General features: G+C 38.5%; 1 protein-coding gene across 1 annotated transcript in view; it reads left to right on the plus strand.

The window, feature by feature from the left end:
- CFAP47 (cilia and flagella associated protein 47) overlaps positions 1–14,126 on the plus strand; it is a 680,893-nt gene that overhangs the window by 35,996 nt on the left and 630,771 nt on the right. The window contains exons 4-11 of the mRNA XM_050936444.1: positions 764–902; positions 4,021–4,249; positions 4,674–4,834; positions 6,042–6,175; positions 6,753–6,988; positions 7,726–7,918; positions 11,103–11,316; positions 11,708–11,860. Of these exons, the coding sequence (XP_050792401.1) occupies positions 764–902; positions 4,021–4,249; positions 4,674–4,834; positions 6,042–6,175; positions 6,753–6,988; positions 7,726–7,918; positions 11,103–11,316; positions 11,708–11,860 (1,459 nt within the window). The remainder of the gene's footprint in view (positions 1–763; positions 903–4,020; positions 4,250–4,673; positions 4,835–6,041; positions 6,176–6,752; positions 6,989–7,725; positions 7,919–11,102; positions 11,317–11,707; positions 11,861–14,126) is intronic.

Raw genomic sequence — 14,126 nt, forward strand, 5'->3', positions numbered from 1 at the left:
AATCACAGAATTGTAGAATCACAGGACTGGAACGAATCTCAAGAGGTCATCTCATCCAGTTCCCTGCACTCACGGCAGGACTATGTACTATCTAGACCATTTGATGTGGAAGCTCTTGTGGTAACTGTAGTACCTGGCTTTATATAACAGCAGTTTTAATAGTTTATTGATACCTCTTGGTTGTCAGCAGGTAATATGCTGACACATGTGGAATACATCCATTTAACTATTCTATTGTTCAAATTGTTTGTTAATTTAAAAAAAATATCCTACACTTGTGCTTAGATTTTTCTCATTTGTGGTGTACTACACTGCATACATACACAGTTGTCAATTGCACGGAAGGGGACAATAGACTTCTCTTTGGTTAAGCTCTTAAACATTTGACTACTACAGTTACATAAAGCTATGTCTCAAATTTGCCAGACATGCAAAGTGTTACTAGCAACTGTTTTATGATTACAATCAGTTGGGTTCTGAATATAATTACATTGTCTATTACAATAATAACTTTGCATAGTGGCATTGTATATGGGTATCTGATGTTTTGAGGAAAGCCAGAAAAACACAAATCTTAAATGTTAGATTAGGATTTTTTGCAATATACGTGTTACGATACCATAATTTTATTTTTGAGTTACTTTATTTTACGTACTATTTATGAAACTTTTTACTGTGTTTTTTAGTTTAGTCTAAGTGTTGAATGCTAGATAATCTTCCATTTAAATGTCATATGTAACATATAATATTATATTTTTCTTAGGTGCGTTTAAAATAGACTACAACGGAAGTGTCCCTGTTAACATAGTACCTACCAGTGGAGTGGTGGAATCCAAAACATTACAGTTGGTTAAAGTGAATATCTGTACAGATATACCCAGAGTCATTAGGGAAGTGGCAAAGTAAGTGCAGAATGTGACTGCATAAAGTCTGCTTGTTTTGGATGATTTTTTTTAATATCCTATATTTCTAAAATCTCTTCAATACTGCTATATTTATCCAGATACTGAATAACTGGAACCACAGTGTGACAAGAAGAAGTTAAGTTACCAGACATCAGTTGCTGGCCTGCAATTGTCCAAAGCTTTACTTCATTAAATAGTTTTGCTGATGACATTGGCTCTGTAGAGCAATGCTGTAGGAATTGTGTGCCTGGCAACTCTAAAATAGTATTGACAGGCAGTGGATTGGATACATGTCTCTTAAGCTCCACATTCTTCTGACCAAGGATGTGCATACTCTTGCACTGTTAGTTCCTGTCTCTCTGGCAGTTGATGTGATTTGGGGAACCTTGTCCTTTCTCTTTTGGTGGAATAGTTACAGAGTGTATTTAAAAAAAAAAGCCTTTTATAGGTTTGAGAGACCTTACAGGTTCCATTGGTATTCCCACTTCAAGTACACCAGGTCTCTCTCAGATCAGTAGACTCTTTCAAAATACAAATATTTTTAAATGCAACCATAATAGCTCTTTCCTTTTGTAAAGAGTTTTAAAAAGTTATTTAAATTTAGGACTTGATTAGTACAAAGAATCTAATTAGCCAAAAAAAATTTTTTTTCTTTGTTTTTTCTGACTTCAAGTTGTGGATCTTACCTACCAAGTGGACCTGGGACAAATAGTGCTGCATTTATTCAGAAAAATAAGCATGACGCTTCTCCAGTGCTTTGAAGGGTTATACAACACGCAAAGCCTTTTCTCTTCAAGAGCTTGAAGGACAGGAGCAATTGATTATAAATTCTTCTGTTAGTTCAAAAGTCCAGGATAAGCTCTCTTGAGGAGGCAGTTTTCTGACCCAAGTAAATCAGTTTATCACATTCCTTGGCACTGAAGCCAGGATCATCTGACAAGTCCTATCCTGTTAAAGGATGTCAAAAGCAGAGGACTCCTAGAGATGATCCATCTAAGATGGTTGTTACCAGATTTGCCCATTACTTTGAGGAGTGCTCATTTATTTGGGTCATTTTTCTGGGGAACGGGATTCTGTAATTCTATCAATGTACTGCTTGTGTCACGTGTGTTTTCATATGGAGCTCTACTTCTCCCTTCTGCAAGTCCCCTCCCAATGGAGCTATCCTGCAGGACCTAGGTTCCCTAGGGCTGGGTTTCTCCAGCTCCAAAACCGGATGAGCACACACCCACCCACACATACAGTAACAGAGCAAGTCTGAGCGGACCGGGTCAATCAGCACTGTCAAGCTGACCCCTTATATGTCCCTGGACTCACTGGGCTGGATGAAGCAGCACTTTCAGGCTGAGTCTCCTTATATGCCCCTGGGCTCCATGGACTGGGTCAAGCAGCACTTTTAAGCTGTTACCCTTATGTGTCCCAGATTCAGCACGTCCCTATCCCCACTTTCACAGCACAATTGTACTGGCAGTAACCTACTTGATGAGCAAACCCCACAGTATTCTGGGTGCTGCAAGGATCTTTAGCTTAGGTAAAAGAAGCGTTGCTGCAGAGTAAATGGGGGAAGCTAAAAACACAAAAGAATAAGGTTCAGCAAGGGAGAGAGAAGCAACCAGCTTAACCATACAAGTTATTTATTGAATACTAATGATAACTACACAGGGAGGGCTAAACCAACATAACATACATTATTAAAGGTTAATACCTGAGGTAGAAAGGAAAAATGAAAAGGAGAGAGAAGGGGATCTCACTGCTCCCTGAAGCTTGAACTGGTCAGAGTTCACAGATGATGCTGGTAGCCAAGGGTCCTGAGGGCAGGAGGCAGGCAGAGTCCCCAGCACGATCAGTCAGGAGAGTATGGAGTCCCAGTGGAACTGATGCAGAGTTTGGATCTAAGCATCAGAACACTGACTGGAGGGTGAGTAGGGATCTTTTGTAGAGAAAATACAGTTGTTCAAGGGAGAACAATAGATTTGTTTATAGGTAAGGCTGATAACTCAAGGATTTTCTTTAGACTAGACAAAAGGAGCTGATCACTCTTGGCTATGGGTGGTGGTTTCTTCCAGGGAGCTCACAATGCAATTAGGCGGCTTCACTGTTTGGATATCAATTAAGGATTCATTACTAGAATTGGTCTGATAATTGCTGAGCTGGGCGTGTGCAGACATAGGTTCATTAGCATCTGGAGCAGAGATTCCCATGATGCAGTGCCCCCTGCATTTTCTGGTCCCAGAATTCAATGTGGTTCTCTTTCTCCATTCTGTATGTAAATTCAGATGTTTTTCTGTCCCATCTTTCATGCAGATGAGGCTAGGGGAGTCGTCTCTACTCTCCATTCTATAAGCTAATGGAGATGTCTTAATCTTGTCACCCTTGTCAGGAGGGTTCTAGGTGTGTCTCCCAACGCCCTTCACTACTCTCTGCAAGTTTTTTTCCTCTGATGGGTTGTGGTTTAAGCAGAGGCTGAGGGGTGGGGTGTCTTTCATGAGTCAGGCTGGATACTGCACCCTGATTCCCCAAGAACACAGAGGTGTCTGGTATCATGGTTCAATTACTGAAGGGTTTAAAATCTTCAGATCCAGCAACAGGGGAGTCTGGCTTCTCTATTACAGGGAATTGAGAGATTTTTAGACTGAGCTAGGTTTTTATATGCTCAGATGAAGTGGGTTTTAGCCTATGAAAGTTTATGCCCAAATAAATTTGTTAGTCTCTAAGGTGCCACAAGTACTCCTCGTTCTTTTTGCTGATACAGACTAACACGGCTACCACTCTGAAGTGAGTGGAATCTAAGGCTCCAAGGATATGGTTGCCACCCACCTCCCAACTGCTGGTACTGCTCAAAAAACCCCCAGTACCCCATGTGTGATTTTTTTCCACCATGATTCTGCAGAGACAACACACTCAGAGAACACAATTTATAATCGTGCATAATCTCTTCGTACTGTAGAATGTGTTTGTTTTTGTGCTAGTGTGATTAGTTTAAATTCTCTGTTATAGTTGACTAAATCAAAGGCATATAGTAAACAAACTAAAGCTCCAATAAAATTCATAAATCATTCTTGTATGAATTTTAGATGTGTACATCTCATTTTTTCTCTGTTACTCTTTCCAACAGAGTAGAATTGCAAGGTCGTGGTATCACAAACTTAAGGATAGAAGCTCATGTAGTTGAACAAGTTCTTGAATTATTAGGTCTGTCTCATGCAGACACACTAGAATGTATTCATTTTGGATCTGTCTATTTTGGAACTTCAAATACTGAACAAGTGGTTCTGTACAATAAAAGCCCAGAGACCATGAACTGGGTGGCAGTGCTGGAGGATGATGCTGTTGGAGGAGAGATGGTAAGGAAACAATGTTGAATTTTTTAAAATTTCAGTGCAAAGATGTTTCAATGACTGCTTTTCATTTTCTCTCTCTTTTTTTACAGCCTTCCTCTATTAGTGTCCCTTACCTGCTCTTCTTTCAGTCAGTACAGTTGCTGAAAGATCTGTCCAACAGCAGGACTATATCATTATAGGTTTCATTGAGAGTAAAGTGTTCATACCAGCAAGAAATCAAGTCAACTTTCTTTAAAAAAGAGTCAATTTCATATCCCTCTGCTAATGTTAGTGGGTTTTACAGTATAAATTGAGAGATAGGTGGTAGTGTTATATTTTCCTACTTCTTAAACCCTTTTTGCTTCTGTCTCTTGTTGCTGTATGAAAGATCCACACTAAAAGGGGAAATTGACATAACTATATTTCACATCTTGGTGTTGTCTTACAGGGCACACATCTTCAGAAGAGTACTGATGCTGTTTTACAAGAATTGAACTTCATAAATAGAACCAAAGAACTAGATATTTCAACTTTGATCTCCTGCATTCCCAACCAAGGAACCTTGCTACCTTATCAGAAAACTGTGGTTACACTATGCTTTAGTCCAAAGTAAGTATAAAGTGCAACCTTAAGAGGTTAACACAATAAAAGATATAATTAATAAGTGTAGGCAAATCTATTTGCAGCTGTGTTAGATGTATTAAATTAACCCCGATGTCTCAAATTATTTCCTCTCAATGTGCACAGATCAATGCTAGTTTACTGCTTATGGACAGTTTTTATATAAGAAATTAGGTTTCTAATTTATTTTACAGAGTTAAAAGAAAATTAATAAAATAATACATTTTTGTTTGATAAACAAAGATGTATACATTTTCCCCAGATTAAATCTACATATTTCCTTTTCGTTCATCCTCCAAAGTAATAGCAGATCAATCCAGTCAAGGAAGTTTATTTCAAAAATAATTTTTAAACTCTTCTTGCTGGCTAAAAGTTTTGCTGAGAGGCTTTGACAGCTAAGTTACATCAGTTATAAGCACATTTCCTGGATGAAAAATTATGTGTGTGTGTGTGTGTGGGGGGGGGAATCTTTTGAATTAGGATAGTTCGTCACCTTCAAGTTCCTGCTAAGTTCCCCATTGCAGATGCAGCGTACTACAGCAGTTGATGATCTGGTGTTTTACACACTTGGTCTGTGCATGCCAGCATGTATGTACATGTTCCATAGTAACGTCTCATCCTGACACTAGTGACAAGAATAGAAAAAAGATCTACCTAGCTGTAAAGTAGTTAATAATTCACTACGATTTGCTTCAGCAACCAGAAAGTTGGATAACATTTTTTTTCATGTTTCTGGGCAACAAGAGGAGTATTAAATTCTCAAGAGGAACTGATTTCCCCCTCTTCTACCCCTCCCCCTTCCCGTTGAATATGCAGAAATGGTTGTGAGACTCCCACTGTTTTCAAGTTTGGTACCTTCCTTTAACTTGAATGTCACTAGAATAATGTCAGCTTGGTGGTCTGAAAGAGCAGAAACATCACCATCACCAGGTTTATATAGGGCAGCTACAGGGCCTCTTTGTATACTTGTATATGTATGTCATTAGAGCTAATGTGGCTATACCCTCTGCTGCTTTTGGGACGTGGGAGCTGCAGACTACTATATCTGAGTAGTCCTGTCTGTTTCAGTACTGTGTTCAATTTTAAAGTCTCATTTGTCTGAGCTGTAACAGGATTGTAGAAATCAAATGAACTGATGAAAAATTACGATTGATTAATAATGTGTATGGGTATTTAAAGATTGTGAATTTTACAGGCAATTTAAAAGAGACATTGGACTTACTGAATTTCCACCAAGACAAGATTATGCACTGTTTTTGAGGTTTGAGGCTGTAGGAAGTAAAGATGGCTTTCTGCAGGCTCTGAATGGTGACAGCATACCAATCAAAGGTATGTTATTAGAAATATATAGTTTACATGTGGATAACTTTGAACCTTTTTACTTTTTCCATGTCCGATTAGTAATGTTAAAGGGGACCTGTATATGTGTTGTGGGGACCTGCACATGTACATTAAGAGAACTGTGCTGAATGCTTCAAATAGTGAGGAAAAGGGCAGCCTTGACTTTTAAGATTCTAACTTGGAAGTGGAGGGGAAAGGGAAAATAAATTTAGAATCATTTGTCATGAATGCACCTTTTGGCTGCAAGAATTTAGTGTTTAACTAATCTTTAACAAATAGATTTGTAAATCACCAAAGTTTATGGTTAGGTCAAAATGATTGTGTTTTTCCAATTTTAATAACCAAGAGGGTTTTAAATGATGATGTGTTAGCCTATATAAATAAGCATGTACATCTTGCATTAAGTTTGTGGCCAATTATATTAAAATTCTGAAACACGGTATTAGAAAAGAAGCCGTGTTACTTCCTAATTTTACATATTCTGTGGTTGTAAGAGTCTAAAACTGTTTCATGTCTTTTTAATTCAATATCGTATTTTATATTTGTTTCTTACTCTCTTGTGCAGAGACTCATCCTCATCATGTGGAGTTAGCTTTGACAGGTTCAGGGCTTCCTGTCATGTTAACTTTCAGTCCAGGACCAGTTGTTAATTTTATGGACTGTTTCATGGGTGAACACACAGAGGTTCTGTGCACTCTCAAAAATGAATCTGAGTCGCTTCCAGTAACATTCAGCTTCCAAAAGAGAGCGCATTTTAATATTTGTCCCGAAAAAGGGAAAGTAAAAGAAAAATGTACAAAGGTAATGTAAATATTCATCTTTTCCCAGTCAATAGATACTTGGTTGGAAAGATGAGGACACCATTATGGTTTACAATTGTTAATGTTAGAACTGTGAATTGTTTTGTTTGTGGTGAATTCACTTAAGGAGAGGTTCCACATTTTCTTTTATATGAGCCAAGTTCATAATTTGTCAATATAAAACCATTCAGTGGACACTGTCAAAGCACCAAATACTATCGATTTTCAAATGGGGAGGGATGGGAAAGTACATTTGGTAGTGACTATGACCTTCATCCTGCAAAGACACAGATACTTAAGTAAAATTGCTCATGTACCTAAATCTTTGCAGGATAAGGCCTTAGGTTTAACTGTTCCATTACATCACATATTTTAGCTTCTTTTCCTTTTATGGAGCACAAAGGCATGCACAGTTAGAACAAATATGTAAGTAACTTTTATGAACAGATACATTCAGGGCACCGTGAAGATATGTTACTATATTATTCTACAGAATTGAGCTTATAAAATTCTGTTAATGCTTAACAGTTCTACATTTTTTAATTTGCTCAATTACATGTAATAATTTAGTACTATGAAAAAGAAAGTAATACCCTTTAAAATAAATTTAAATCACCATGATGTAACTAATTTTTAACCAAGAAGAGTCTACATAATATCTCTGCTTTATTTTTAATAAAATGTTTCATAGCAATGTGTTTTTTTTTTTTTTTGTTTTTTTTGTTTTTTGTTTTTTAGGATGTGATGTTTTCATTTGTTCCACGTCAAGCAGGAACCTTTAAAGTGAAGCAAGTCGTAGATATTTTTGGTTCAGTGACAGAGGAAGATAATTTACAGTCTTTGAAGATCAAACCCTTTCATCAAATACATTTAAGTTTTACTGGTGTATGCAAACCAAAAACCAAGAAAATTATGTTTAAAATCAACCCTGGTATGTTACTAAACAAAAAATTCTGAGTGTTTTTCATTTTTTGAAATATGCTTCTTAACAGGTGTTAGGAATGGAGTCCGTTCATATTTTAGCCATTGTTTTAAAAAAACATTTTTCTTTGAAAGATGAAAGAATACTCACTTTATTAAAATATATCTATGGTAATTGTGTTTTTTTTTAATTTTTACATGATTTATCTAATCAGGGTTTAACTTTGTGCTGCTTTATGTGATCCTGAGGATTTGCAGTCTTATGTTTTACATTAAGAAATATTGTACTGTAATTTTTTATTTAACTGTCTTGAACAATCCTGGTAATTTATCTTTCATTGTAATGTATCTGTTAATACCCTCCACCTAACTCCCACTGAGTTAGGTGCCTTAAAAACCTTTGAGGATCTGGACCAAAATGCCTGTTTACCAGAATAAGTACATGGAGATGGTTATTTACTAGAAGGAACACTGTCAGGTTGAAAGTTTTATATTTATATATAAAATACACTTTTATGTGGTGAACTGATAATACCTTGGATTAGTGAAAGTGAAAATTTAAAAAAAATTAGTAGTGTTTATCATTTATACTGTTTGCTTTACTCTTTGCATTTCATTCACATCAAACATAATCATTTTCTGGTAGTCGTGCACTTGCACAGTGCTGCTGTGTTTGGATTCCAAACAGTGACATGGACCATGCAGAATAAGTTAGGAGGGACAATATATACCACAGGTGTTAATGTTTTTTCAGGCTACTATTACCCCATGATTTCAACACCACACCCAGCTCTTTGATCTTTTCCTATATCACTGTCCTGCAACTACCCCAGTCCTGTGAATCTGTGATATCCATAGCAAAAATGATATTCCAGAGCATAAAGCAACTCCCTCATATTCCCAGTTAGGTTATTTGTCCTTGTTTCTAATATCTTACAAGAGATCCTACCCAACAGTGTTGATTTGGCCAGGACTGTTAGTTTCAGAAACGCAGTTCTTGGCTAGTGTCCAAGATGCTGTGACACTTAAATCCTCAAGTTTTGCTACATGGCTTATCTTCATTATGAGCCACCAGGCTTGTGGTTTGGAGGAATTGTTTTGTTCTATGGGACAGTCCAATAATTATTTTAAAGCCCATACACTTTATTGATTATTATGTTTTCAATTGATGTAAACTTAAAAGTGACAGGCAATGAAAGAAAAGACATGGGCTACAGATGTATGTTTAAATGGTTATTCATTTTAGATGTGATTTGATGGTTCAAATGTATTTTTTTGTATGTGTGTAAACACATCCATTTCTTTCATGTCCAGAGAGCGTACTTTGCTGCCCATTTTAGCTCCTGTTTCTTACTACTTTCCCCAATCCTTAGGTTTCTGGTCAATCATATAGCATAAGGACAGGACTTCTGGAAAAAAATTTCCATTTGGTCGCCCAGGAAGTACTGCAATATGAGACTTGGCCAGTTTGAGAGTCATCTGACAAATTAGAATGGGAGACTGCCTAATAACAAGCCTACATTCTCAAGAGAGAACTTTTCCCTGCCCCCCCCCCCAAAAAAAAATCTCCAGTAGGGTTTTAAAGTTGGGATAGAAGAAAACATATTCCCCCTCCTCCTTCCCTGTTTATGCCTATGAATGCTGTTAGGAAATGGTTATATTCAAACAAACTATTTTAACTGGATTAATTTTATATATGATAAACTTCTATTAATATAGTTATGCAGAACTTTAAAAAAAACAAAACTTCTCCATTATGGATTTAACTACCTGGCTGTGTTTCTCTAATTTAGAAAAATATAGGAAAGCAGACCATATACATTAGTAATAAATTAATTTCAAACTATATACTAGTAAAATCAAGAGAAACTGTGGAATATATAAATGTACTGATTCTCTTCTCTTACACTAGTTCAGAATCTGTATTGTTGGTTGTATTATGGAAGCACCTAGGGCAGGGGCAGGCAAACTTTTTGGCCTGAGGGCTGCATCGGGTTTTGGAAATTGGATGGAGGGCTGGTTAGGGGAGGGGGTGTGTGGCTTGGGGCTGCCCCCCCCGCTCCCTGTCCCCTGACCACCCCCAGAACCCTCGCCACTGATTGCCCCCGCCACCCCATCCAACCCCCCTCCTTCTTGACTACTCCCCCAGACCCTTGCCCCATCCAGCCACCCCTTTTCCTGTCCCCTGACTGCCCCCTGCAGCCCCATCCAACCCTCCCCTTCCTGACTGCCCTTCCCAGGACTCCTGCCCCCATTCAACCCCCCTGTTCCCCACCCTCTGACCGCTCTGACCCCTATCCACACCCCTGCCCCCTGACCACCACTCCAAACTCCCCTGCCCTCTATCCAATGCCCCCCGCTGCCTGGAGCACCGGTGGCTGGCGGTACTACAGCCACGCAGCACAGAGTACCGGGTCAGGCCAGGCTCTGCAGCGGCGTTGCCCTAGGAGCCCACAGCACTGCCACCCAGAGCATTGCGCCGGCAGTGGGGCGAGCTGAGGCTGTAGGGGAGAGGGAACAGCAGGGGAGGGGCCGAGGGCCAGCCTCTCAGGGCAGGAGGGTCCCGCGGGCCGGATGTGCCCTGCGGGCAGGATGTGGCTCACAGGCCGTAGTTTGCCCACCTCTGACCTAGAGGTCTCATCTGACATCAGGGCTACATTTTGCTTTTTGTTGCTCATACATAGTAAGAGAGAATCATTGCCCCAAAATCTTTATAATCTGAATATACAAGAGTGATAAAGCTTGAGAGAGAGAGGAAATATTAGGAATTAAGTACCATGAGGAACTAATAGAGAGATTCAGGCCCCAATTCAGCAAAGCATTTTAAACACATGTGTAATCCCACAGATTTTAATGAGACTATTCAAGTGCTTAAGTTTAAGTGGTTTGCTGAATAAAGGCCTAGATGACTTGCTCTGGCTCATGCAGGAAAGTTTGTGCCAGGAGCAGGAATTGAACACAAGTCTGAGTCTTAATCCCTTTCCACAATACCATCATTTCTTCTCTTGAATGAAGATAATGTAAATACACTTTGTAAAATTGGTGTGAGAAGTCAGAACTCTCATTTGTAGATGTGATTTCATTATAACACCTTATGAAATGTATATTTTTTTCTGAATTGAGATATTACTTTGTACCTCCCATTTGAAAATGGTAGCTTGATTGCAAGTAACTTGTTTTATTTAAATCCTAAGGCATAACACCAATGATTACCAATGCAACCGGACAATTGGTAGCTGCTGAGATTGGGCGATATATTGATTTTGCACCAGTAGCAATGCTTCGATCAGCTCAAACACGGATGCATACTCATCAGATAAATAGGGACTGTAAGAGTGATGCACTTATAGCCTTTCCTAATGATCGCTCAGCCAGCATTAGGCCCAGTGAACGACATAAAAAATATAGGTAATGTAGTATACAAGTACTATAATATTTAAATAAGAAACTAGGATGTAGTATTAACAGTTCATTACTTATTTCAAAAGTAGATCACAATCCATCACTTTAGTATGTTTTCAGACTGCTATATATAAACAATGTCTGTTTTGACAGAAGAATGTGTGTACGAGTAAATTTCTTCTGAGTTGCTTCTCATGGGACACTGCAGGTGTAACTACTAATTCTTGTATGTTTTATTTTTATTGTCTTTGCAGTCAAATACTAATAATCACCTGTAACATAATGAGAGTTTGCAATAAATTATTTATGTAACAAAATCAGTAATATTTTCCAAGTCTAAGAAAACCCTAAATCATTAATCTATATAATGAAGCTACATTTCTCTCTAAATATTTAGGACTATTTTTACAAAAGCTGACCGATATCATTATGTGGATCCAGATTTTGCTTATACTGACTATGAAGAACTGGAAAAGCAAGCACATAAGGAATACTATGCAGATTTTATTCGAAGTTTAAGACTGCGTCGCTTACAAAAAGAAGCTACTAGGTAAAATTTTATTTAAAAAAAGAACTACCTAAGGCATTGATACAGTAAATACACATTCATATTCAAATTAACTTCAGTGGGACTACTCATGAACTTAAATTTAAGCCCATGCACAAGTGTTCGTAGTGTGGAGGCTTTAGTTCTTCATGTATTTAAAATTTTTTTCCTTAGTAATTATTTATACGCTTAGGGCTGCTTCACTGGAGAAAATTCATGGACCGAGGCATAATGAGCCAGTGGCTCAAAGCTGAAGATAGACAAATCCAGAGTAGAATTAAGATACATAATTTTAACAGTGAGGGTAATTGACCATTGGAACAATGGATTCTCTTTTACCTTGAAGTCTTTAAATCCACCCCTCCCCCACCCGCCTTCTCCCAAAAGACAGGGAGATTTTATTATTTATCTTTTTAAAGTTCTCTCTGGATGTCTGATTTGCTTAATAAATCACAAAAATGCATGTAGATAAAATTGCAAATGTGGGTTTATTACTTCATCTATCTGTTTGTATCTGAATATTGCAAAGTTGTTAGAATAGCGTTGGAAAAATCTTTTATAAATCTTTATAGAGTAGCCTGATCAGACATAGTGTCATAACTTAAAAATGTCCATTTATTTAAAAAAAATGGATTTAACTTCTACTTAAATCTTTACCCTAGCTTTTTATAAATTGAAAATAAGGTTTATAATGTGAAGTAAGTCACCAAGTACTAGTGATTATTTTCTGTAACAAATACTGTAGTAGTTATAGGTGGTGCAGGTAGTGATGCCTATAATTAATTAAGGTTGCCTGACACTTCCCATTATAATGCTCTGTTTTCACTAGTTTATAATTTTGCCAGATTTTGCCGATTTGGGTTGAAAATTTTCATGCGAGATGTCTGCTTTGGGCTATTTTATTTTATTGAAAATTTCAGCTAAAATGGTTTACTTGCATCAAAGATCAGGACTAGGGGAAAAGAGATTGTTTCACATATGTTAAAAATATTCTTAACTGTTTTATTGAGACACTACTGCCTCTGTGCTTTGGAGTAAGGGCTTGAAATTTGCAGTGTCAGCCTTTTGCCTCCCAATGAAAATTCTTTCAAATTTGGCGAGGGTGTAAGCCACTGAAAAAAATCTCAATTCACATATGTTCAGTAGAGACTTGCATTAAATTTTCTGAACATTCCATCTGGACTGGGTATGCTCCAGTTCTGCGCTGCATGGGCTGAACAGGACTTTCCCTGCACTTGCGACTGTAGTTGCTCAGGTTAGCAGCCAGGTGTTGCTGTGGAATCAATTAACTGAACTGAGAGCAGGGAGACTGCTTCCCCTTTGCTCTCAAAGCTCCCCCTGCTGGCATCCAGGATCTGACTTGACTGCAGAGCAGTGAGGAGTTGGTGGATAGGACATGAGGAGAGGGTATAGTAATCAGAGGATGGTGAGAAACCATGGAGCTGGTTGTAAAAGGAGACAGGAAGTGGTGGGAGGGCTGCAGAAGGGAAGGGGGACAGGAGGTGGTGTGGGACAAGTGGATTAGGAGCAGAGAGCAGGATGTGAAAGGGGGTGTGGGGAGGGTAGGTACAGAGTGAGATAGGAGACAAGCAGGTGGAGTTGGATGGAGGAACAGGGAGGGAACAGGAGTGGTTGAAAAGTAGCAGATGGGGAGAGTGAGGCAGGAACTGTGGTGTGAGAGATTTGCATAGGAGTGGAGGAGGAAGGAGTCAGGAGCTGGGATGGTGGGGTGGATAAGTGATTAGGGGTTACATAGGAGAAGAGAGGGGCAGAAGCCAGGGTTTGTGTGGGGTGCATAGAAAAAGGGAGTAGGGTGGGAGCCAGTAGATGAATAGGAGCAGAATGGGAAGTGAGCTAGAACTGAGTGGTGAGCATACAGGAACAGAGAGGGACACAGGCTTATGGGGGATGGGGTGGAAGGGTCTAGAACTACTAGGGTACACTCTCCTCCAGAACCTGGAAATGAACCAGGAGTTCCTATATTCTTTGTCAGCAAATAGCTGTGAAACCCACTGGCAAAGTGTGTCTCATTCCCTGTGATGGCTTGTTCACATACAGGATAACAGCTTAGTATTGGTTCCAGGTATTTGGTTAACTCAAATGAAAGAGGTCTGTGCTGTGAATCTAAAGGTTCAAACCCAAGTTGGGGGTCAGTATGTTTCCACATAATAGAATTTCTGTTTTTTCAGTTTATTCCCTAAAGAAAATTTAGGAAATCGTTAAAAAACAAACAAAAATCTATTTAAAAACCTATTAATGTTACAAACTC

The sequence above is a fragment of the Gopherus flavomarginatus genome, chromosome 1, assembly GCF_025201925.1.
Source record: "Gopherus flavomarginatus isolate rGopFla2 chromosome 1, rGopFla2.mat.asm, whole genome shotgun sequence".
Lineage (NCBI taxonomy): Eukaryota > Metazoa > Chordata > Testudines > Testudinidae > Gopherus > Gopherus flavomarginatus.